Consider the following 25,823-nt stretch of genomic DNA (forward strand, 5'->3'; position numbering starts at 1 on the left):
ATAGACGGTAAAGTTAATATTTTTAATTTTTTAAAGTGTGGTTTGCAACTGTCAAATCGCTTTATGTTTGCTATCACGCGCATGCACTTTTTTTGTGTTATGAATAGGTCCGCGGCGTTTGTGCTTTCTCCCCAAAGGATTATTCCATAACGAAGCCATGCATGTGCATAAGCATAATAAGCTGCCACTGCGCATTGCGTATTCGTATTCCTTTTTAGCATCGATAACGCATATATAAATTGTGATAGTTTTGTTTTTGTATTAGATATGTGTTTTTTCCAGTTTACGTATGTATCTATAGTCAGGCCAAGTAAGTTGAAATCTGGTACCTCTTTTATATTATGCTTAAGTTGGATGTCTGTTAAATTTAGCGGTGTTTTCTGGTAAGGTCGAAATTGGATAATTTTTGTCTTAGTCATATTAATTTGAAGGTTGTGATCTAGAAGCCAATTCTGTGTAGTGACAAAGATTTCGGATATATGTGAGTTATTGTCGCGATCATTAGGACATTCGAACAATAACGATATATCATCGGCAAACAGAACACATGCTGAGTTTGTAATTTTTGGAAGGTCATTTATGTATATAAGAAACAATACACATCCCAGAACACTCCCCTGAGGAATGGAGTGATTAATGTTTCGTTTTTCGGATGTGACATCAGACAATTTACAAGTATGCTCATCGTAGTGGTTCACCTGTACGTATTGTACTCTATTTGCCAGGTATGACTTTAACCATCTGTTTGCTGGTCCGCGAATTCCGATACCATTTAATTTAGAAAGTAGGATTTCGTGAGATACACAGTCATAGGCTTTTGTCATATCTAGTAACAGTCCGACTGCGTAATTCTTATTTCTTATATAGGTTAATAATTTTTGGATGTAGTGGTAGACAGCAAGTGTAGTTGAGCGTTTTTCACGAAAACCAAACTGGTTATTATCAAGTAGTTTAAATTTTTCCAAGAATTTATAAATTCGATTTGACATGGGTTTTTCAAATATTTTTGATATTGTCGGTAATAATGCAATTGGTCTATATTGACTGGGGTCTGAGACTTTGTGTATTCTGTATCAATATTCTAAATTCTGTCTCGAAAGGAATTACTGGTGTTTGTCTCGTTCTTTGATTCTCTTGTTTGTATATGGTTATCTTTATTTACGGCTGTTTTTGGTGATGTTGCTTGGTTGTTGATTGTAGTGTAATTGTGCTGCATCGCCTGTGATGGAGAAGTTTTTTTCTCTGTGTTGCCTATGGACTGGGTTTCGAGGTATTCTTTTCCGTTAATAAACAATTTGTTATCTCTCATTATTGCATGTTTGCCATTGTTTCTTGCTTCACGTAATATCTTTCTCAAATTGTAGCGTTTTTTTTGTTCATTTATATCTAAGAATTCAGTCACGGTGAACCCGGTGTTTTTAAAATAATGTTTGTTTAGTAGTATTATCCTTGACATTTTCTTACTAATTAGTTCTATTTCTAAAGGTCTAAAGCGTCCCTGTCTTCCTATGCGTTTAGTCTCTTCAATATACCCGTCTAGGTTTATTTTAAGTATATCAAAAAATATTTGTATCACGCGATCATGTGTTTCGAATTCTGTTTCTCCGTAGTATTCCTGCAATCCGTGTAGTACAATTGTTCTTGTTCTGCATGTCACGTCTTTGTCATTGATAGATGTTTCTATGGCCGGCTGTAAAGGCTTTGTAGTACAATTTTCGTGTTTGGTTGTTTTTAATTTAGTTTCTAGGGTGCTTATATTTTTGTTCAATTCAATTATTTTGTCTTGTAATTCTGTCTGTTTTTTTGACAGGCCGTCCATACGATGAATGCTTTCCTGTCTTAAAATGGAGATAGCCCCTGATATTTGTTGTTGTATTAGCGATTGTATTTCCTGTATGATAGTTTGTTTATTCTGATCTAATTTATCGCACAATAACTCAAATAATTCCTTATAATTTATGGTTTCCGTTAACATTGTACTAGGTGGGCTAGGAGGTATATTTAGGGTGTCACCTAGTATACTTATATCGGTATGCGATTGATCGTCTATTGACATATCAAAGTTCATGTATTTCGGTGGATTGATGATTTGCTGTGATGCATCTTTACGCCTCACAGTTATGTTTTGTACTTCGAAGTCTTGGTTGTCATTAATAGATCGTATTGGGGTGTTGGTGTTATCCTGTTTTGGCATTTTACAGTGGCAGGCTTGGCATCTCCATGAGAGCTTATGTTCTTGTGTCATTGTATTATAAAATCGTTTCTCTGAAACGTTTGCACATAGTAAGTCATAAGATTCCTTACACAAATTACAAGTAAGAAATCTTTTATGTTGTATGACATGTTTACAACCCGCACACTCCATCTTGTATTTTATGTGAGCAACTATTTGAATTAGATCTTGAGCAATGTCGATTTTTCAAATGAGGAAGTTCTATTGTTTTCTAATAGATGTCGCAACTTTCGATTACAGATGTAGTTCCAGTACTTTAATATAGATGGCTCTTTTTGTATATATATGCCAAATTGTTTCGGTTAATGACAATAAGATTATTGTAGGTAGATTTATAGTTTGCGAGCAGTAGATGCTATTTGTAACTTCACTATGTTGATAAGTTTATTTTAAGTATTATAAAATTTTTCTACTGACTTTTGTTGCTTAGTGCCGTGTACAATGTTTTTCTTCTATATTCCTGTGCGGTGTTCACTATTGTTTTCAATCAGGTAGGGATTATTTGTTTTCACTTTATTCAGTTTAATATACACTATTCACTGTTGATAACATTTGTACACGTTATTTAAGGTAATTGGAGTTGTTTAATGCAATTTTTGAGTAGATATATTTGGTAATTTATTTTATTTAAGTACAAAATTACGGACTAAATGTTCACGATATGGCAGCGCCATCTACTCCCTATAAGTATCAATAGACATACATAACTATATAAATATATAGACATACATAAATAAATTATAAGACATAAATTAAAATGTAATTATAATATATACCTAAATATATAAATATAAAAATACGTCAGCATTGTGAAAGTTTTTAATCGGCATTTGAATATTTCAATACTAGAACTGGCACGTATTTCGTGAGGTAAAGAGTTCCACAATTGAATAAAAAAAATATAAAATTATATCTACAGAGTAGCTTCGCTAAGAAGACTATTATAAAAATGCCTTTTAACCAAGAATAGGTTGTGAATTCTGGTTTATATAGTCACCTGAAAGACTGCCGGCTTCCCGTTCATGCCGGCCGCGTCCAAGTTGACGACCACGGTGGCGCCGCGCGACCACGGATGCTGCAGGAAGCCGTGACTCGCCTGCAATCATCACCATCATCATCATCATCACATGACAACACGTCGTACACCATATACACACAAGTACTGGCTGTTTAAGATTGTTAAGATCCTGTTATACTTGTTGGGCGGTATGTTTAAGATAAGTAATTCTAGTTCACTTCGTACAAACTAGATGGCGCCACAGATAAATGTAAATGACGCTATTAAGATGTTTTTGATTTGAATGATTCTCTCTGTAGTATTTTTGTTAGTAAAAACTGTATCATCCCTATTGAATGGTAGTTTCAATTGGAACCCTCAATAGCAACTTTTTGACTTCACGGAGGTCAATCTAGTCTTGGTATCTCATTGATGTATGTAGTTGGGCACTAACCACAATAATAGAAATAGAAATAATCTTTATTCAAATAAACTCATTACAAGCACTTTTGAATAGTCATATTTTGATTCTACCACTCATTCGGAATGCAGATTCATCACAAGAAGAATGAGCAAGAAACTTGTGTGTTGCTCTTTTTAATAGATGTTTTTTTTATATAAATAATTACAGTGTAACAAGAGGCATGCGACAATCAACATAGAAATCGCTACGCACTCATTATTAGTGTAATCAGATAATATTGTCAGTGCTATGTATTTAAAATTTTTCTACAATAATAATAATACAATAATAACAACATTGGACAACGTGGGTTAATTAAAAATTAATGTATTTTAAGTTTACATTTATAAAACTTATATAATTTAAAATCGTTATAAGTTTACTAAATGTAAACCTTAAGATCCTAAATAAATAAATAAAATGAAAGTTTTCTAAATATAAACCTTGGGATCCTAAATAAATAAATGTCTCGGGCAAAATAAGAAGTTTCTAACTCAATCTCACCTGTAAGGGGTTTTCTTCCGCGCCGTTAAACAGGAAAATAACATTGTGTTTGTACCGCTGCGACCGGCGCGCCATCTTCGCCAGTGTTTCAGCCATTACCGCACAAAATACCACATTATCCGATGCACCTGACCAATTAACAAAAACGCGTAAACTTTTTTATAGTAAATGCGATCCCCATCGATGGTAGAAACATATTACTAACCAGGGGCGGATCGTGAATTTATGGGGCCCTGGGCTAAATCTACTTTGACGACCTCGGTGGTCCAGCGGTCTAGCACACCGCTTTACGACCGATGGTCGCGGGTTCGATTCCTCGCACGGCACAAACATTTGTATTCATGAGTATGATTGTTTGTATCGGTCTGGGTGTTTTCTATGTATAATATGTATGTATTTACAAAAAAAAAAAAATATCTATGTATTTGTATCAGTTATCTAGTACCCTTAACACAAGCTTTAGCTAGCTTAACTTGGGTCTAGATGGCGCTGTGTGAATTGTCCTAAGATTATTATTATTACTTAGGGGCCTACCTAATCATATTACTCAACTAAGAATATACACCGACCAAAAACAACTATCGATGGCAACACCGCGGCCGGCTGTCAAAACAAACAGCTCATACATTATTTATATTTTAATTTAATTTTACTAATAAATAATCGTGTATTTTAATAAAATTTAATATAATAAGTGATAATTAATTAGTACCAGTGTTTGTTAAAGACTTCATCAAGATTTAATTTGTGAAATTCTTGCCCGTTCGACATCTTGTCAAACGGGGTCAACGGCAGCAAAATTCGAAAAACTTTGGATAAACTTTGGATAAACCGGGGAAGTATTGTTTTTATTTATATGTTTACCTTTGATTGAGTAATCTATTTAATCAATAAACTACCTCTTAATATAAATACTTTCTTGCTAATCTAAATAATTAGATTGTCATCAATTCATCACATGCTATAGATCGTTTGTTATATACAAATTCTTTGAATGTTGTTTTATTTATAGAAAAATAAGTATCTAGATTTACCATTTTTTACTCATTTTATTCCTAAAGTAATATTAGAAATATTTAACAATAATTGCGACTTACAAAATACACTCCTAACTACCTACATAATAGTACTAACGATTCGTTTATTTTGTCTTTACTGTACTCCCTGACAATTTCTAGTATATTTTCTTAATTAATAATTAATACATAAATATAAAATAATACACAACTACAAAATTGTTTTATAATTTATTAAATTGTCAAGTAATCTTATATATTAACTCCCTAATCAGCCTTACTAAATTGTATATTTTCAATACTCATCTGTTTTATCTTTACTATGTTTCCAGTAAAAATGGTCACTCGCAGTAAGGACTTGGATGTGAAATTGAAGAAGGCTTTACAGGAGTTAAAAGACAAGAAGGAACTATGTGACAAATTAATTCAGGAACGGGATGAGGGGGAGGTAGAAATATCAAATATAGTACATAAAAATACTATATTAAAGCAAAACTTGGCTGAATTAGACTGTAAATTTCAAAATGTACAAAAAGAACGGGATCAACTGCAGTTTCTTGTCGACTCCTTTGACCAGTGCCGGAATGCTCATGACTGTGCACTCAACCGCATTCATGAATTAGAATGTGAATTGTCAGAAGCATATAATAAAATTAACACATTGACCACAAAAATGGGAGACCAAGAAACAGAAAAGACTATGACATTATATGCCGAGTTGATCGAACAAAGTGTATGTGATGAGCCTGACCCTGTCCACTCCATCTCCGACACACAGAAGCCTTTTGTACAACAGAAGCGAGTAAAGCACCCTCTAACTAATTACAATAGTAAGAACTATAGAAAAATAAGCAGACAAATTAAAAGATTAAGAAAATCTTTCAAACTTAATCAAACTGCCTTATCAAAATTAGTAAAAGAAAAAGAATTTAATTTTGAAAAACAATTAGAATATTATGAAAATCAGTTCTGGACCCATAAATTACAGTTTGATACAAATACTACAAGGTTATTATTGCATATAAAAGAACTGGAAACAACATTGGATGCTATTAGTGACAAGTACTCACATGCTCAGTTTCAAATATCAAAACATAATGTTGTGATGAAGGAATTGCTTGAATTTAACTCAAAAAGTGAAAGTGGAACATCAGAACAACTGTCACAGCAACATGCAGACTGCAACACTATGTCGGGCAATTACACATCACCTTCATCAACATCCATTGTCACTCCGGAACAAACAAATATACTACCCAATGTTGTTAGTAGTCACCACACATGTAAGAATAACACTGTAATATATTCAGATAGTATAGGAATAAATCTAGGATCGCTCATGAATAACTGTTTGAGTGAACATATCCAAAACAATTGTACGAATGCCCCATTTAATTATATAGTTGATAGAATGTTAAAAAATCAAAATAGTTATACTGAATACACAACTATTGTGTTATTCATTGGAAATAGTTTAGGTATCACTCAAAATGATTTGATGAACTTATTTGAATCTGTCTCAAATATGAGAATTAAAAAATTTGTAATTTGTACATTTCCATACTCAAAATCATTATCAAAGAATAGAAATAATTATATCTTTAAACTTAACACTCATATATATAACATGAGCTGTTATAATGACAACATTCATTGTTTTGATACAAATAAATTTGTAAAAAAATTTACATTGACTAAAAATACTTTGTATTTGTCACATTTTGATAAAAGACATATAGCTACTTTGTTAGCTTATAATATACACAATCCTGTTATAAGTAGTATAACGGGTACTTATTCTGACTGCACAGTTTTTAGTAGTTTTACTAATGTTTCTGTGCAAGAATCTTTAAACTTAAGTTACAGACAAAGAGAAAGCCATCACAACTAAATTTAGTACATCAAAATATTCAAGGCTTTCTTGGCAAAGAATTAGAGATAGAATTATTTATAAGTAAATTTAATATTGACATTGTATGCCTCACAGAACATTGGTTAAAACAGTCCAATATGGTATTTCAGTTACCAAATTATGAAATATTGAGTACATTTACTCGGCAAATTTCAATTAGAGGTGGTTCAATTATTTTATTAAAAAATAACATTAAAGGGAAAGAACGTAAAGATATTGTAGCACTTTCAAATGAATGCATTATAGAATTATCATGTGTAGAACTAGAGAAACACATAATTATATGTGTGTATAGGCCTCCTAACTCAGACTATGAAAAATTTGAGTCTACCATGGAAGATGTACTGAAGTTAGCATTCAAAAGTAACAAATTTATTTTGGTATGTGGGGATTTCAATATAGATCTTCTTGTTGATAGTCCTATAAGTAATAAAATTATGATCTGGATCATATTTTCTTTGAACCTACTAGGATTACATCCACTACGGCAACATGTATTGATAATATATATTGTAATTTTAGTATTTTAAATAAATCGATTATAAATAGATGCCGTCAGACCATTGTGGACAAATAGTAACATTCGCATGTAATGAAAAAAACGAGATTATGTATAAGTTCTACAGACCAACAACAGCATTTAAATTACAGAATTTTAAAAACAGATTAAATGGAAGTTTACCGTTTTTGATGTTTGATAATATTGATCCAAATATATCATATAATCGTTTTTTCAATATAATAAAAAATCATTTTGATAAAAATTTTACAGTAAAGAAACTTAAAGTCAATAATTCTAAGTACGCTGAATGGTCAACATTAGGTATCAATATAAGTAGGGAAAATATGTATCAATTATATGATATTAGATCATATTTGCGTGATCCTATATTCTATGAATATGTCAAAAATTATTCAAAGTTATTCAAAAAAGTATGGTAAGGCCGCCAAGGCACTTTATTTAAAGAATAAAATTAAGTTTTCTAAAAATAAAATAAAAACTACCTGGAATATAATAAATACAGAAACAGGTAACATTAAGTCGCGCCAGTCAGAATATGAGTTAAAAGCAGAAAATGGCGTTATTATTAATAATAATGAACTAGTTGCTCAAACTTTTGATAATTTCTTTTCAACAATACCTCTCAAAGCTACGGAAAATTTAAACTCGTCACCTAGTTTAGCTGAAACATTATTAAAAAATACCATAAATCCTTGCGTTCATGACTTTACTTTTCATCATATCAGTTGCTCCTGTGTGATAAAAACGTTCAACGCTCTCAATCTAAAAGGTACTGAGGATATCTGGGGTATGTCAGTTAGAGTCATGAAAACTGTAATAAGTGAAGTTGCTTCACATTTAACTGAAATATTTAATATGAGCATTGATCAAGGTATTTTTCCAGATCTAATGAAAGTGAGTAAAATAATACCGCTATTTAAATCTGGTGACAAAGACAATATATCAAATTTTAGACCTATCTCAATTTTACCAGTATTTAGTAAGATTTTTGAAAAGATACTACTTACACAAATGTTAGCTCATTTTAATACACATGATTTATTTCATAAACAGCAATTTGGATTTATGAGTGGACGGTCTACTACTGATGCAGGCATTAACTTAATACAAAGTATTTTCGGTGCCTGGGAAGATTCACAGGATGCCATTGGTGTCTTCTGTGATCTCTCTAAAGCGTTTGATTGCGTTGACCATAGGATATTATTACGCAAACTAGAGCATTATGGAATTAGAGAAAAATCTTCAGAACTCATTGGATCATATTTGCGCGATAGCAAGTGGTAGACATTAAAGGAAGCAAGTCCAAGGGGTCATTTATAAAAATGGGTGTACCCCAGGGTTCTATACTTGGCCCATTTCTTTTTCTTGTTTATATAAATGACTTACCATACCAGTTTCAAAACATACTTGACATAGTATTGTTTGCTGATGACACATCACTTATTTTCAAAGTGAAAAGAAATACAAAGGATTTTAATAATATAAATATTGCTCTTGAGGATGTTCTAAACTGGTTTACATCAAATAATCACGCTTAATTCAATGAAAACAAAATGTGTTAAATTCTCTTTACCAAATGTAAAACAAGTAACGACAACTGTTAGTATGAATCATCATGTTTTGGACTTTGTTGATGAGACTTCGTTTCTTGGTATTGTAATAGATAATAAATTGCAGTGGGGTCCACATATATTCACACTAGCCAAAAGACTCTCGGCTGCTTTTGCTATCAGAAAAATTAGACAGTTGACTGATACTGCAACAGCGAAACTAGTGTATTTTAGTTACTTCCATAGTATAATGTCGTATGGTATTATATGGGGAAGAGCGGCTGATGTAGAATCAATTTTTATATTACAAAAAAGAGCAATTCGTTCAATATATAATTTACCGTGTCGCGATGGCATCTCTTAGAGAACGCTTTAAAGAAACAGGTATTCTTACTGTTCCCTCTCAATATATATATGAAAATATTATGTATGTACGCAAAAACTTAAATTTATTTCCAAAAAATAGTCACTTACACGCTTTTAATACAAGGAATAAAAATAAATTAAATATGCCTAGTTATCGTCTCAAAAAAGTAAGTACATCTTTCATGGGACATTGTATACGTTTTTATAATAAATTGCCAGATAGTGTTTTAAATTTAAGTGAAGCCAAATTTAAGATGCATGTAAAAAAAACACTTTGCTCTAAAGCTTATTATAAAATAAACGACTACTTAAATGACTATGTGTGGACTTAATTACAATTTTAACTTTTGTTATGAGGCATATAATATTGACATGGATAATGTAATAACAATAAAGAAACTTATTATAAATTTTGTAATGACATATTGTAAATTAAATATTGTAAATTAAATAATGTAAATTTAATATTGTAATGGGTGAAAACTGTGATCGGTACAGCCTATGCTGTAAATAATATAATTGACGTAGTGGAGTAACCTGAAACAGTCATGCTCGCTATAAAGTTCAAACTTGTGGCGGCGTGGGCGATGTGCTCCCTCAAATATGGTTGAGTACAATGATGGCTGGCTCATACGTCATACTCGTGAACGGGTGCTGCTTGTGGGGACTGGTCTGTTCAGGTTGTGAACACTGATTAAATTTTTTGTTCTTTGCGATAGCATATGCTGGTGGTCACTCTATTCTCCCAAATTTGATTTTAATAACTGTATTTATCGTAAACATGTTCCACTATTATTTGAAAAAAATTACGAGCTGAGTTTCTTGTCAGTTCTTCTCATCTCGATATCATTCCGAACTGACGGTAGATTTGACATATCATAAGAGTCTGTAATAGACCTACATGAATAAAGATATTTTGAATTTGAATTTGAACAAGCGACTAGAAATTCCCCGTTCCTTTCGATAGACGCGAACTTGCATGTGTTGATTGATCTCCGGGTTGCCAACTTATTAGATTTTTTAACATTCTAGATATTTTTTTATATTCTAAATATCGTTTTAGTAGGGACTGGGGGCCCTTTGTATCCTCGGGGCCCTGTGCTGCAATCCAAAAAGCACTTAGGTAGATCCGCCCCTGGTACGTCTTAAGCTTTACAAGTTTGTGACATTATGTGTGATCTGCAGCAATACAGAAAGGTTGAAGCTCAGCGTGGAACATTGTTCAGAGAACAAAACACTCATTTTCAGCTTCAAATATACTTCAAAATACTAAAACGATATTTAGAATATGAAAAAATATCTAGAATGTTAAAAAACCTAATAAGTTGGCAACCCTGAGATCAATCAACCCATGCACTTGCATGGAAATTCCCCATTCCTTTCAAATGGGGAATTTCTGGTCGCTTGTTTTTGGTCGGTGTATTTTTTTAGTTGAGTAATATAATTAGGTACGGTAGGTAGGCACCTAAGTAGATTTAGCTCAGAGCCCCACAAATTCACCATCCGCCCCTATGACGTACTATGTATTGACTATAATTATGAACATGTAATTGTGTGTGATTAGTACTGTAGCAGCACACATGATTAGTGGAATACAGCTACGCGCCAACTGCCGGCGCAATTTTTTTTTTTTCGGTCTACTCTAATGCTATTGGCCGTAGCTGGCCTTTACAGCTTCACCGGACGTTATGGGGCGAGTGCAGATTGCACTCCAAACCAAGGAAGGACTTATGGAGCGTCTGAAGGCCAACTCCCGCCTGACGGATACGACTTTAGTCTGAGGGCACCACTAGGGGTTCGAACCTCGGCTCAGGCCGTCGTAATTTCGATCCCCGTTTGAATTGGACGGGGGATCGATCGGAGGGGAGAGGAGGAGGTTGCCGGCGCAACGCGATCGCCGCGCTTATAAACCCGGTGCGAGCGGGAGCGCACTAGCATTGCCTTCTCACTTCATGAATGGAATCACCTGTTTGTATAGTATACTAATGACATGATTTTACGCACATAAGTTGTAAAGCATTCCAAATAAATCAATCCACGGATACTACTAAATTAGTGGTTTCTCTTCATCCCATACGTGCTACTACAGTACCAAACATATAAATATCGATATATCTGTCTATTTGTCTATTTATTTATTTAATTCGGGCTACATGGCCCATATTATAAATATCTTACCTAATGAATATGGCACAGAATCATAGTGGCAGTTGACCAGTATCGACGAGCGAGTGGAACCATCGGCATTGAATCCGCTGTCTCCCTCTAACACTGCTACGATGTTGGACAGATTGTGATAGTAATTTAAGAAAGGAGTAGATGTATTCATCAGGTAACTGCCTGGAAGTAATAAAATTAAACATTAATATTTGACGGATTCTGTGGTCTAGCAGTCCCAAGTGCATAGCTTGGGACTAGATGGTGCTAGTATTATGGATACTAGACAACTGATACAAATATGTATGTACCTATACATTTCTTAGGCAAACGTAAGGCAACGAAAACTAGACTTGTTTATTGCCTAATATTCCCCATTTTCCTATATGCGTCGGAGACATGGACTCTTCGTGAAACGGAGAAGAAGAAAGTTGATGCGTTAGAGATGTGGTGCTGGAGACGGATGCTAGGAATATCGTGGACAGTTTTAATGATTCCATATTAAAACAACTCTGCATCAGACAAATCCACAGTGCAATCAATTCTGACCTTCTTCGGCCACGTATCTCGAGGTGGTAATGAATAGAGCGTCTCGTAGTGCAGGGAAAAGTGGAAGGCACCAGGCCACGTGGTACACCAATGAGATGGACAGACCAGATCAAGGCCGCAACTAAGTGCTCAGTTTACGAATGTACCCGGAAAGCTACAGTCTGCGACGAATGGCGCCATATTACCAAAAACCTCACTCATCGTGATTTAAAATGTTGATCACGACCACTCTGACAAGAGTGTACCGACTAAGAAGAAGAAGATACATTTCTTTCGTAAATACATACATAATTTATTTATTAATTCTTAACAATAAATATAAAAAGTTATTATCTAAATATTACAGAAAAAAAAACATATATTTCTAAATTAATAATAATAATACGACAATTCACACAGTCATAGTCCCAAGTTAAGCTAGCTAAAGCTAGTGTTATAAGTACTAGACAACTGATACAAATACTTTATAATTTCTATGTATAATATGTAAATACATACATGTTATACATAGAAAACACCCAGAGCGATACAAGCAATCATACACAATTATACACAACAGACGAGTGTCTATTGTGTATGATTGCTTTTAGACTGATACAGACAATCATACTCATGAATACAAATGTTTGTGCCGTGCGAGGAATCGAACCCGCGACCATCGGACGTGAAGCGGTGTGCTAGACCGCTAGACCACCGAGGTCGAATTAGTAATAATAAACCCTACATAAATAATGTATATAAAAAATAAAATAATATACATAAAGAATACAAATACTTGCACGGTGCAAGGACTGGAACCCATCTAAATGTCTAACACACCGAGATCGCCAAATGTAAAAGAAAATATAAAATACCTGTCGCATACTGCCAGTCCGTTCTAACTGGTATCCTGGTCTGCCGAGCTATGTCGTCCACCATGCTCTTCACGTCCCTGGTCTTCTGAAGATGGTATGCCGTCCCCGCAACCCTGGGCTCGTCACCCATTATCAAACGCAGGTACCTCCAAGCGGATTCCTCGCTGAACTGGTCTGGACTCTGCGTGTCATAATATTACATTTTTTTTAATTAACTGCCGCAGTTTCAATTGCGGTAATTTTCAATATAAACTATAGCCTATGTGTTACTCTGATGCAGAAGCTATATTATTGAAAAGTTTCATCAAAATCCGTTCAGTAGTTTTTGCGTGAAAGTAACAAACATTCATACTTACAAATTTCTCGTTTATAATATTATTAAGACTAAGACTAGCTGTGCTCGCGACTTCGTCCGCGTGAAATAGAGACCTCGGATGGCATAAAATATTTAATAATCTAACCCAAAAATGACAAAAAAAGCTTCAAAAATGACGCATTTAACGAAAGGTCTATCCAGGGCCGGCGCTAGGGTCCTCAGCGCCCGCATGCAATTTTTATTTCTCAACCGCGTTAGGATAAAAGTTGCATGCGTATTCATAATTAAGTTACATTATTTATTATAATTTATTAAGTATTCTATAGATTCTATACTTTAATAAAATTATAGTATATATCCGAATCTCATGATGGCGCACCCTTCGACGAGGCCCTGGCACTGCTATCCCACATGCGTTGGGATGAAAAATAGATATTGGCCGATTCTCAGACCTACTCAATACGCTCACAAAATTTCATGAGAATCGGTCAAGCCGTTTCGTAGGAGTATGGGAACGAAAAATGTGACACGAGAATTTTATATATAAGATATAACTTACGTCTCTTGCAATATCTATATCTTGGTATGGAGTAGGCATATTATCTTCAACTAGTTGCGTCATATATCCGAGAAGGAAGTATAAGCCCAGTAATACTATAATTATTGTGCTTGGTACCTGTAAATTAATATTTTTAATTATAACACTATGTTCATACTAGCTTTCCCGCGAAACTTCGTCTGCATCTCACTTACTTGACATTTATTCTTATATTTCGCCCAATTCACATAATACCTTTTTAAATTATTGCTTATGTATTATTCTAATGTACAAACTATATTACTACTAGCAGACCCGGCCAAGCGTTGCCTAAAGTTCTTGAATAAAATAATATTGCGATTATAAATCGAGATATAAGCAATGTGCAATACAAATTTACAGGAGTTTAGAGTCAATCGCGGATAAACAACGTGATACGTAATTTTTATATACAAAAATAAAGATTCACCAAAATCCGTTTAGAAGTTTTTGCGTGAAAGAGTAACAAACATTCATCCATACTCACAAACTTTCACATTTATAATATAAATAAGATTAGTCAGAATAAGGTACAGAGAGACGAATTTCTCAGCATTCCATGGATCCCCGTGCGGGGGCCGGGTCCTTCGTGTAGCAGAGTCCCCAGGACTTGTAACCCGGGTGTAAGTTCCCCCTTTTTACACTACGATGGTAGCAACCAAGCATACGCCCATCTGATGGTAAATGGTTACCGTAGCCTATGGACGCCTGAGATACCAGGAGTGTCACGTGCGCGTTCCTGACCCTTAAGGGTAAACCTTAAACCTTATATACCATTCTTACCGTCGTACATCAACACTCACCTTCACGCTCATGGTCCTTGTCCCGCCTAAATAAATCTAGTAGGAGTCGCAATGCACTTTTCGAGTATATACACGTTCTAGTATACTTTATTTTTGGTTTTGACAGATTTCAAATACCATAAGTATCTCAAAATTTGATAATAAATTCATAATATCTTGTATTATTAATAGAAATATTATATTGTATCATAGAAGTATAACGAAAGCGATAAGTGCAAAACTCTTTACATAATTTGTAAATGAAATAACGTACGAAAAAGAGGGCCATTCGCTCCATTTATGGTATGGGTTCCAGAGAGTCATTGCGAGTGTTTTAAGGAATCAAATATCCTCACCGTTGCTTCTCAATACATTTATGAAAATATCATGTATGCCAGAAGGAATATAGACAGTTTCAAAAGAGTTAGTGATTGCACTAATAAAAGCTTACGTAACAATAACAAACTGATTTTACCTAAATGTCGTTTGGCTAAAGTTAGTAATTCGTTTTATGGCAATTGCGTAAGGTTTTACAATAAAATACCAGAGTCTTATAAATCTGCCAGAAAAATGATTTAAATGTCAAAAGTTCCTTTGCAAAAAACCTTTATAAATTGAAGAATTCGTTAACGATAATAATGTTTTTATAGAAAAACTTTTAATCTATAGCACTGACAATATTATCTGATTACATTAATAATGAGTGCGTAGCGACTTCTATGTTGATTATCGCATGCCTCTTACTTGTTATACTGTAATTATTTATATATATAAAAAAAAACATCTATTAAAAAGAGCAACACACAAGTTTCCTGCTCATTCTTCTTGTGATGAATCTACATTCCGAATGAGTGATAGAATCAAAATATGACTATTCAAAAGTGCTTGTAATGAGTTTATTTGAATAAAGACTATTTCTATTTCTATTTCTATAAATGTGACAATTAAAGTAATTATTTAGCAGAAGATGGATTAAGCTAAGCACATTCTATTTAAAACGTTTATTATCCTTTTGACAAAAATGCAATATCATTTGCTAGTTCAATACATTCTCCTTAAATGAATTTATAAATGAATCTGTATTATTGTAATCATGTACAAGCTCATTTGAAAAGAATAACTGAGAGTTGTCAGTTCTTCTCAGCTCGAAAGCACTCCGAACTGACGGTAGATCTAACATATCATAAAGGTGGTGTATCGGCGCTGCCGTGGCAGATTGCCATCGTCAATGCCGTGAGCATACAGACAATTTTATATTTTTTTAAATAAAAATAAAAATTAGGGGTGGACTACCCCTAACATTTAGGGGGATGAAAAATAGATGTTGGCCGATTCTCAGACTTACTCAATACGCTCACAAAATTTCATGAGAATCGGTCAAGTCGTTTCGGAGGAGTATGGGAACGAAAACTGTGACACGAGAATTTTATATATAAGAGTATAATATTAATTCATATATATGTTAGTCCATAAAGTATTTATATGGGCCATTAGTAGCCTGAAATAAACAAATAAATAAAAACAAGAGTCTATAATAGACCTTCATAAAGAAGATTTGATTTCATTCACAACAAATCTATACAAACAGTATGACTTATACTCTTGTACAATTACCAGAATATTTCATTATCAAGTTAATAGCTACGTGAAATCGGTTAACAGGTGTCCTATGTTTTAATCTAGGCTAGGGTTTAATTTTTGTCAAAAGGTAATAATTTAATCAGTAGTCATAACCCAGATAGACCAGTCCCCATAAGCAGCAAACAAGCAAATACATACCAACATTATTTATAAAACTATCTCTTATTTTACACATAAAACAAAAATAAGAAAAATATATTCAAATAAAAAAATAACATAAATATTAGCTATTAATCAAATAATGATATTATAATTCAATGAATACAGTAATGATACAACTATTTAATATATTAATAAAATATAAATACATAATTATTATTTATTCATAGATATTTTTTGTAAATACATACATATTATACATAGAAAACACTCAGACAAATACAATCACACTCATGAATACAAATGTTTGTACCATGCGAGGAATCGAACCCTCGACCATAGGATGTACGGCGGTGTGCTAATACGCTAGACCACTGAGGGCGCTGAATATGTAAGTTTTTGATAAGAACTAGGTAAATTAATAATGCTTTTATATACCCTTGACATAAAACATCACGACACAAACATGTCCCAACAATTAATTTGCCCAGAAAAATATTTTTACTCACTGACTTAATGGGCTCATACAAATGTGTCCCTTTTCTTGTAACCTCATACATAACCTAAAAAATAAATAATAAATAAAACCAAACAATAAAAAAATAATCATAAAACAAAAGAAAAATAATAGAAATATTAGCAATTAATGTGTTAATGATATGTCAGATTTTAATGAATAGATTAATGATATTATTAAATAAGCGGTGAACATAAATAATTGACAATAAATATTGTTTTAATTAATTTAAAGTGTGTTATAGCACATAAAAATATATGTACACATCAACTAGTATATGTGTTATGTATGTGTTGTATGAGTTAAATGAAAAGTTCACCCGCTGCCAGGGTTTTTCATGTTGTTCCTTATCGTACTCTCGAGTTGATACATGTACAGTCTCTTGGCCGCCGTTCTGAAAATTCATAAACATACATACAGCAGGTTTTTTTATGGACGACTAGCTTTGCCCGCGGTTTCACTCGTTACATTTCAGTAACAAATAGGATATCGTCGGTTAAATAGAAAAATGGCTGTATTCAAAATGTACATTTTTTACAAACATTGAATGTTTTTAAGTTTATTTAAATTATTAGTTTTTCCTTTAAAGTTTTAAATTTACACAGAAATATTATACATCATTTTGAAAGTATTTAGATAATGATTAAGACGGCGTGGTTAATTTAATTTACTTATATAAAAGAAGGCAATTCTAGCTTCTAATCATGAAAAATGACATTTATTTATTTAATTGACGGTGTGTTATTCTGATGCATAAGCTATATTACTGTAAAGTTTCATCAAAATGCGTTCAGTAGTTTTTATGTGAAAGTATACCAACTACTATTTTTTAAAAGCGATTTCAATTTATATAGCAAAACAACGTTTGCCGGGACAGTTAGTATGCTATAAAAAATTGTGAGGGCGTGTACCTATATTAGGTATTTTTGGTACAGTTAAAATAATATAGGTCGGGTTATCAGAGATAACGCGGTTAGATAGATGCTTATCACTGAACTTGTCACTTGCTGATAAATGTATTGATTCAGTACATGTCATAACATCTACACATATAAATGAAATTGTCTGTGAGTGTCTGTTTGTGATATTGAAATAACAGTTTTTATGAATATAAATACGGTACATACACCAAAATACCATGTTTTACAATTTTTGTCCGTCTATCTGTTTGTTCCGGCTAATCTCTGAAATGGCTAGACCGATTTTGACGGGACATTTTTGACAGGTAGCTGATGTAATAAGGAGTAACTTAGGCTACTTTGATTTTAGAAAAATAAAGTTAAATTCTTATTGTAAATTTTGAACTCACCTAAATGACAATCTACAGACAAACAAACCGTTGATTTATCTATATATTGTTACAATGATATTTCTATATTTTATTATTAATACAAAGGGTAAACATGTAAAATGAACAGAATAATAAGTCACTCCAGTCTCTACAATACAGGCCTGCGAGCCTAGTGTAGAACTACAGTAAATTACAATGTAAATGTGTATCATGAATAAATATTATTATTATTATTATTATTATTATATTGTATAATATTTTCAAAAATCAGTATTATTCTCAAATTGTAATTTTCAACTATAACATTATATGTTAACGAAACTATTCTTTTAATGAATACTAGTTTTATATCAATTTTCGACACTCAATGTCTTGTTTTTAGTAATAAAGTTTATTATATATAAGTTTATATTTTAATGACTGTATCTGGCAGAATAAAGAAAAAGAAAAAATAAATACGCGAAGATAAAACTTTGTACGCTTTTTTAACGAAATTTGCGCGGACGGTGAAGTATGTTTTTTTTTTTTTTAATATTGTGATTGCGCTTGGTCTTACCTCATCTGATGGTAAATGATGGCAAGACGTAGGATATAGCGCGCTTACCCAGAAGATATCTATTCACCATAGAATTGAAGAATCCGGGGTTGTATTTCTCACACTTATAGTTTATATAGAGGAGTTGATAATATTTTTTTATTATGCTTAAAAACCACATTAAAAAACAATAACATGTATTTGACACACACGCATATATGTATACTCTTCTGTTTATTATTAAAGTCTGTGCTCAAATTGAGCATAGATTACTATTGTTTGTATTTACTATTATTTGTCTATGGTCTTACTGAATGTTAAATTAATGGTGGTCGAATTCCGATCACTGGGCCACCACTAGTTTGTTTTTGGACTACTCTAATGCTGTTGGCCGCAGCTGGTCTAACTTCACAGGGCGATAGGGGGCGAGTGTAGATGGCACTCCAAACCAAAGGAAGGACTTATAGAGCGCCTGAAGGCCAACTCTCGTCTGACGGATACGACTTTCGTCTGAGGGCACCGCTAGGGGTTCGGATCGATCGGAGGGGACTAGTATGTATTTATTAGGTAATTAATTAATAATTATTTACTTTTTTTGTAATTGTTACAATGTTTTGAGTATTTTGTTTTGTTTAATGTGTGTTTTATTTCATTTCATGTCATTAATCATTAAAATTAATCATAATGCTTAACTCTGTACTTGGTCTTACTGATTATCATTATTAATTTATATTTATCTTGATCTTTATTCATTATTATTAAATAATAACAAATGAATTTATATTCCTTTTTGAAATAATGGAATGATGCACCCGCCTGCGCGAACGGTTTACGCTGGTGGAGCACCAGTGGAGGACGGTAAGATGACCATGAGATCAGGTCAGCTATGCCCTCGTGACAAATTCACCAGGAATTTATCATGATAGTTTCTAGAGAGCAAGCGTATGGAGATCAACATGGTACATTGTCCACGTCAGCTATAACGTCAGGTAGGGCTTTTCAATGAGACAATTGAACACTATAATCACTTTTATATTTATCTTTTATTTTAATTCTTGGAAGCCAATATGCGTACGCGCTTTACACTGTACAAAGCAAAAGTGAGGGACCGTCTTAGAGCAGTTTTTTTTTTTTATATTTAAATACATTTTTCCACAGACATATTCGTCCGTGCCTTTTTTAATTTACTTTAATATTATAATATTTATTTAATTTCCATTTTTGTACAACTCCAGCCGAGATGTTACAATTTGCCTAACAATGACACCGAGGCAGACCTTATCCGTCTGGCCCAGAACCACCGCTGGCCGGCCGGGTGAGTTGACAACATGCAGTGTCACCCATCTTTATTTGGAGGATTAGATTTATCAATATGCATATACAATTATATAAATCTTACACTACTACTAATTTCACAGTTTTCATTACATTGTGCAATGTAAGAATTCATAATGTAACAATACACATTATGAATTCTTACACTGCATATACAATATATATATCTAACACTGTTTTCAAAGTTACTATTTGTTATATAGGTTTTGTTTAATTTTTGATTGTTTAATTTCACAGTTCACTTTTTGTCGTAATTCGGCAATTTTTTTTTTTTTTTCCCTTTTTCACTTCCCTTTCCCCTTTTTTTTTATACTTTTAGCGAGCATGTTCCGGCCTTTCCAGTCCAAAGCGCCCCGACGATGCATCAGCTGTTCTGGTTTTCTTTGTGCTGATTATTTTAGCGCAATCAGCGCATCAACGATCGCCCTGTCTCTATTTTTAGAGCAGTCTTAGTCTTAGAGCAGTTACAAAGAAAACTAGCACAACCTCAATATATATATCTACCTACATATATATTAATTTTATTACGTCACTTAATCAATTGGGAGGTTAATGTTTGCATTCCAATACAATTAAATCAACATCCACGTTACCAATCCCCCCCCCTCCCCCTGAATACGTCTGTCTGTATGCTATATAGCAAAAGTAGATACTATAATAAGGTGAAATAACCGTATGTAACATATAAACTAAAAAAATAAAATATCGTTTTATAAATTTATTTAGCAATAAGACCGCCTATTGTTATCTCTATATTGTAATTATGTTGTTATTATATTTGGTATAAATATTAATTTATGTAATTGTTATGGACCTTCTGTGAGAGGAACAACAAAGAGTTTTTTTATATAATTACTTGAATATATATGTACATAGTGGAAAGTGTATAATATGAAAGTGGATGGATATAAAGGGAGGGGACGCCCTAAGAAAAGATGGATGGATTGTGTGAAAGATGATATGAATAAAAGAAGAGTATGTTCAGATATGAAGACCGATAGAGAGCAGTGGAAGAGAATGACATACTGCGCCGACCACAAATAATGGGATAAAGGTAAGGCAATGATGATGTATATAATGTGGAGTGGTATGAATAATTTCATATACAATAACGGGAGATTATTATATTATACATTTTTTTTTTTAATTTGAATAATACATGTACAATATTTAAAAATCGTCTAAGGTCTCATTATCTGTCCCTATAGCAAATTTTTTTTTTTTTTTTTCCTATTTAACTCTGAAATCTTCCAATATGTTGAATATATGTATGTATACTTATTTATATATATATATGTATGTCTATTAATTAGTTTGATAATTATAGTGTCTTGTGTGTGCCATCTACCTCTTCTGTGTATGTTAGTCCTATCTTGCAGGTTGTCTGTAAGAAATTGATTAAGACCGCCTTTTGTTCATAATTTTCTATTTATTGTTTTTTTTTTCTTATTGTATTTTTTCTATGTGCACAATAAAGAGTTTATTATTATTATTATTATTATTATGTTACAATAATATTAAAGCATTAATTAAAAATTTATTAAAGCACAAGGCGAGCTTCAAAGCGTTCGTGGCCCTGGTCCCCACCAATATGCTGCCCACCTTCATGAAGGAGGACTACTGGCCGAAGGGGGTGGTGTATCGGCGCTACCGTGGCAGATTGCCGTCGTCAGTGCCGTGACCATAGAGACAATTTTATTTTTCATATTTTATTATTATTTCTTATGTATGATAGTCTATAAGGTATTTATAATATGGGCCATGTAGCCTGAATTAAATAAATAAAAAAAATTAATTTGAAATTGAAATGTTTTTGTGAAAATGAAAATGTCTTTGTAAGCATGTCAAATAAAAATCATTTTAACTTCACCTTGGACGTAATACTTGTGTTGTCTTGTTTTAATTTCTTTTCATCCTCGTCCGCCATTATTAATATTTGAATATGGAACGCACAATTTAAAACAATAACGAAATAGAGAAAGGCAAAGGAAATTCACATATGCCACTATTATACTTATAATGATTTATAATTTAAATATAGAACTATTTAGACAAAGAAAATTTTCTGTACATATTATTTAAAATTTTTTCTCCATGTTGATTCTGCGGCTACAGAAGTGAAACTAAGAAACAAATCCCTTTATTCATTTATTAACACAAATATGTTTATCAGTGATATAATGTAACGGCTTCTTTATTGCAATAATCCTACATTATGATGTGCGTATTACACTAGTAATTGCACGTGATTTTGTTTAGGTAGAGACCGATTTTAAAGCATTGTTAATAAAAATGTAAAGGTAAGTTTTACAATTTTATAACATGCATATCTTGCTTATGTATCTACCTAATCTGGTATATATACATAAGACCTTTTTCTCAGTAATTCTACTAGTAGTTACGTAAATTTCTAAATTCTTGAACTTATTATTTCCATACAGGATTAGTCGTTTGTTATTGCAAGTGAAAAGCCAGGTAATAAGCATAGTTACTCTTGAACCTGCCAGAGAAACTGAGTTACACCAATAAATTACTATTATTATAAACATCAAAGTTTGTGAGTATGGATCGATGAATGTATGGATGTTTTTTTATAGATGTTAATGATATACTGCACCCGCCTGCGCTAACGGTATACGCTGGCGGGGCACCAGTGGAGGATGATAGGATGAGCATGAAGTTAGGGCAGTTAGCCCATCGTGATGAATTCACTAGGAATTAACCACGATGGTTTCCAGGGGGGACCGCGTGGAGGTCGACCTAACATGACAAATTATTAGAATTCTGAAGGGGCTACTGTTCCCATTACTAATAATCCCATTAAATGTAATGCAAAAATTACTGAACGGGTTTTGATGAAATTTTACAGCTGTGCCCACGGTTTCATCCGCATGAAACTTGTAGTCTATGTGTTATTTTCATGTATAAGCTATATTACTGTGAAGTTTAATAAAGATCCGTTCAGTAGTTTTTGCGTGAAAGAGTAACAAACATCTATCCATATATACTCACAAACTTTCGCATTTATATTTTTTTTTAATAAGATTATTATATTATATTAAAATTCAGAAGAATTTCTTGTTTTTTGAACGCGCTAATATCTAGAAATTCAAAATTTCATTTGAAAGCCCAATTTTAGAATAATATAACAGATTTATTATCAGCTGGTAGTTACTTTTAGGAACCGGACCAAAATTCAGAAGAATTGCCGTTTCAGAGATCAGCAAGAACAAACAGACAGACAATTGTTTGTTTAAAAATTTATTTTTCTATATTTATACGTTATGTACCGTATATGCTTTCAACAGACAGTAAATTTTTTGAAATTAATTTTCCATGTATAATCTTAATATATTTTAGTTATTACATTATATTTTTTAAGCTTTTAAATTTTTATTTTAATTAATTTTTTTAAATAGTAAAAAAAAATTAAAATCTTAAATTACCGTATATCGGTACTTTCATGTGCAAGTGAAAATCTGTTAATTTGAAATCACAATCTGACATTTCAATTTTTTTTTAATTGTGTGGTTTATCTCAATATGGCTACTGTCATTATATAAAGCAGCGCTGTCTAAACTATGGCCCGATGGCCACATGCGGCCCGCGGTTTGAATTGATGCGGGCCGTGAATACTTTTATCTTTAATTAAATAACTAAATTTTAGTAGAGAGGAAATTATATTTAATTTGTTTTGTAATACCAAATGATTTCATTTGCATTTTTTAGCATTTGCTCTTTTAAGTATGCACTGCGCCCAGCTACTGCCAATATTTTAACTCACTCCCTGAACGTATACAAATAATATATCTCCAAAGAGTATATTTAAAAAAAAATGTTCGTGCTCATCTTTTAAGTTTATTGTCATAGAACAAGTAATGTATTTATCCTATTGAATCTATGTATATATTATATTATGTATTGTATGTATGTTGTGTACATGTATATATGTTATAATATTCGTGTGTATTCTATTCTTGTTTAGTTATAGTTTAGTCTAATATTTGTATATATATATTATTTATATAATTAATGTTAAGCCACCATTAAGTATTCCTGCACTTCCTGAAGGTTGACTGGTAGAGAATGCCTATAGCATTAAGTCCACCTTTTGTACAATAAGTACGGTCAATAAAGTTTAAATAAATATAAGTTTTATATATATATATTTACGCTGATGTTGACACAATTGTATCTTTTACAATTCTGTCAACATCAGCGTAAATATTAATTTATTTAATACTTTATTGAATTAACTTAACTTTATTAAAACTTTTTTAAATAAATAAATATTTACCTGATGTTGACAGAATTGTATCTATTACAATTCTGTCAATATTAGCGTAAATATTAATTTATTTAAAACTTTATTGAATTAACTTAACTTTATTAAAACTTTTTTAAATAAATAAATATTTACGCTGATGTTGACAGAATTGTATCTTTTACAATTCTGTCAACATCAGCGTAAATATTTATATATTTAAAACTTTATTGACCAATAAATTATGGTACAAAAGGTTATATTAAAACAATAATAAAATTATGATTATTATACCACATACTACATATATTTATTAATAAAAATTAAAAAAATCCATTGACTCCTAGTTCCTATCTAGTTTGGACAGCTCTGATATAAAGCATCATCTGTTTCCATTGAGCACATCCTTGATTGTCGTTTATTACATGTTTCAAATGGAAATTAACAATTTTAGGAAGTATAAATTTATCGTTAATTTTACAGTTTTACAATATTGCAATAAAAGCATAAAACAGAATCTCAAGTACCAAACGGCAAATTCGATTGTAATAATAAAACAATAAATGTAATGTTTTTACGACTGTGTTGTTGCTATAAGGGGCAGTGTGCACGGATGCGGACATAGCCGCGGTATCTCATGAGTTTACAGGTTATATTATGGACTAGCTGTACGCGGACTTTAACTTTATTTCCGTCTTCGTGGAATTTAACTTTATTTTTCTAAAATGAAAGTAGGTTAAGTTACACCTTATTACATCAGTTACCTGTTAATAAAAATCGTCAAAATCGGTCTAGCCAATTCAGAGATTAGCCGGAACAAACAGACAGACAGACAAAAATTGCAAAAAATATTATTTATGTGTTACATACTGTATTTATATTCATATGCATGTAGTATAAAACGGTTATTTCAATATTACAAACAGACACTCCAATTTTATTTATATGTATATATGTATAGATAATGGAATGGTGCACCCGCCTGCGCTAACGGTATATGGTGGCGGCAGTAGAGCATGATAAGATGAGCATGAGATCAGGTCAGTTGGCACATCGTGACAAATTCACCAGAAATTTATCACGATGGTTTCCATAGGAAACCGTGTGGAGATCAAACTGACATGGTACAATGCTAGCTATAATAAAAATAACTAACCTTGGACAATTAACACAGCGCCATCTAGTCCCACGCTCAGCAGATCTTGCGTTAGGTACTAGACAACTTGATACTATTTTTGTATACACATAATATATATACAAAACACCCAAACCGATACAAACAATCGCACTCATGAAATGAATAGAAGAAATAGAATAAATGTTTGTGACGTGCGAGGAATCG

General features: G+C 32.5%; 1 protein-coding gene across 1 annotated transcript in view; it reads right to left on the reverse strand.

Moving 5' to 3' along the window:
• The window catches only part of LOC131849943 (endoplasmic reticulum metallopeptidase 1-like), a 49,712-nt gene that overhangs the window by 16,920 nt on the left and 6,969 nt on the right, over positions 1-25,823 (reverse strand). Inside the window, exons 2-7 of the mRNA XM_059200073.1 lie at positions 17,376-17,450; positions 14,000-14,116; positions 13,125-13,305; positions 11,743-11,904; positions 4,198-4,325; positions 3,231-3,329 (exon numbers count right to left, since the gene is read on the reverse strand). Coding sequence (XP_059056056.1) covers positions 3,231-3,329; positions 4,198-4,325; positions 11,743-11,904; positions 13,125-13,305; positions 14,000-14,116; positions 17,376-17,450 — 762 coding nt within the window. The remainder of the gene's footprint in view (positions 1-3,230; positions 3,330-4,197; positions 4,326-11,742; positions 11,905-13,124; positions 13,306-13,999; positions 14,117-17,375; positions 17,451-25,823) is intronic.

This window comes from Achroia grisella, unplaced genomic scaffold, assembly GCF_030625045.1.
Source record: "Achroia grisella isolate CSIRO2021 unplaced genomic scaffold, CSIRO_AGI_Agris_v1 utg669, whole genome shotgun sequence".
NCBI classification, from domain to species: domain Eukaryota; kingdom Metazoa; phylum Arthropoda; class Insecta; order Lepidoptera; family Pyralidae; genus Achroia; species Achroia grisella.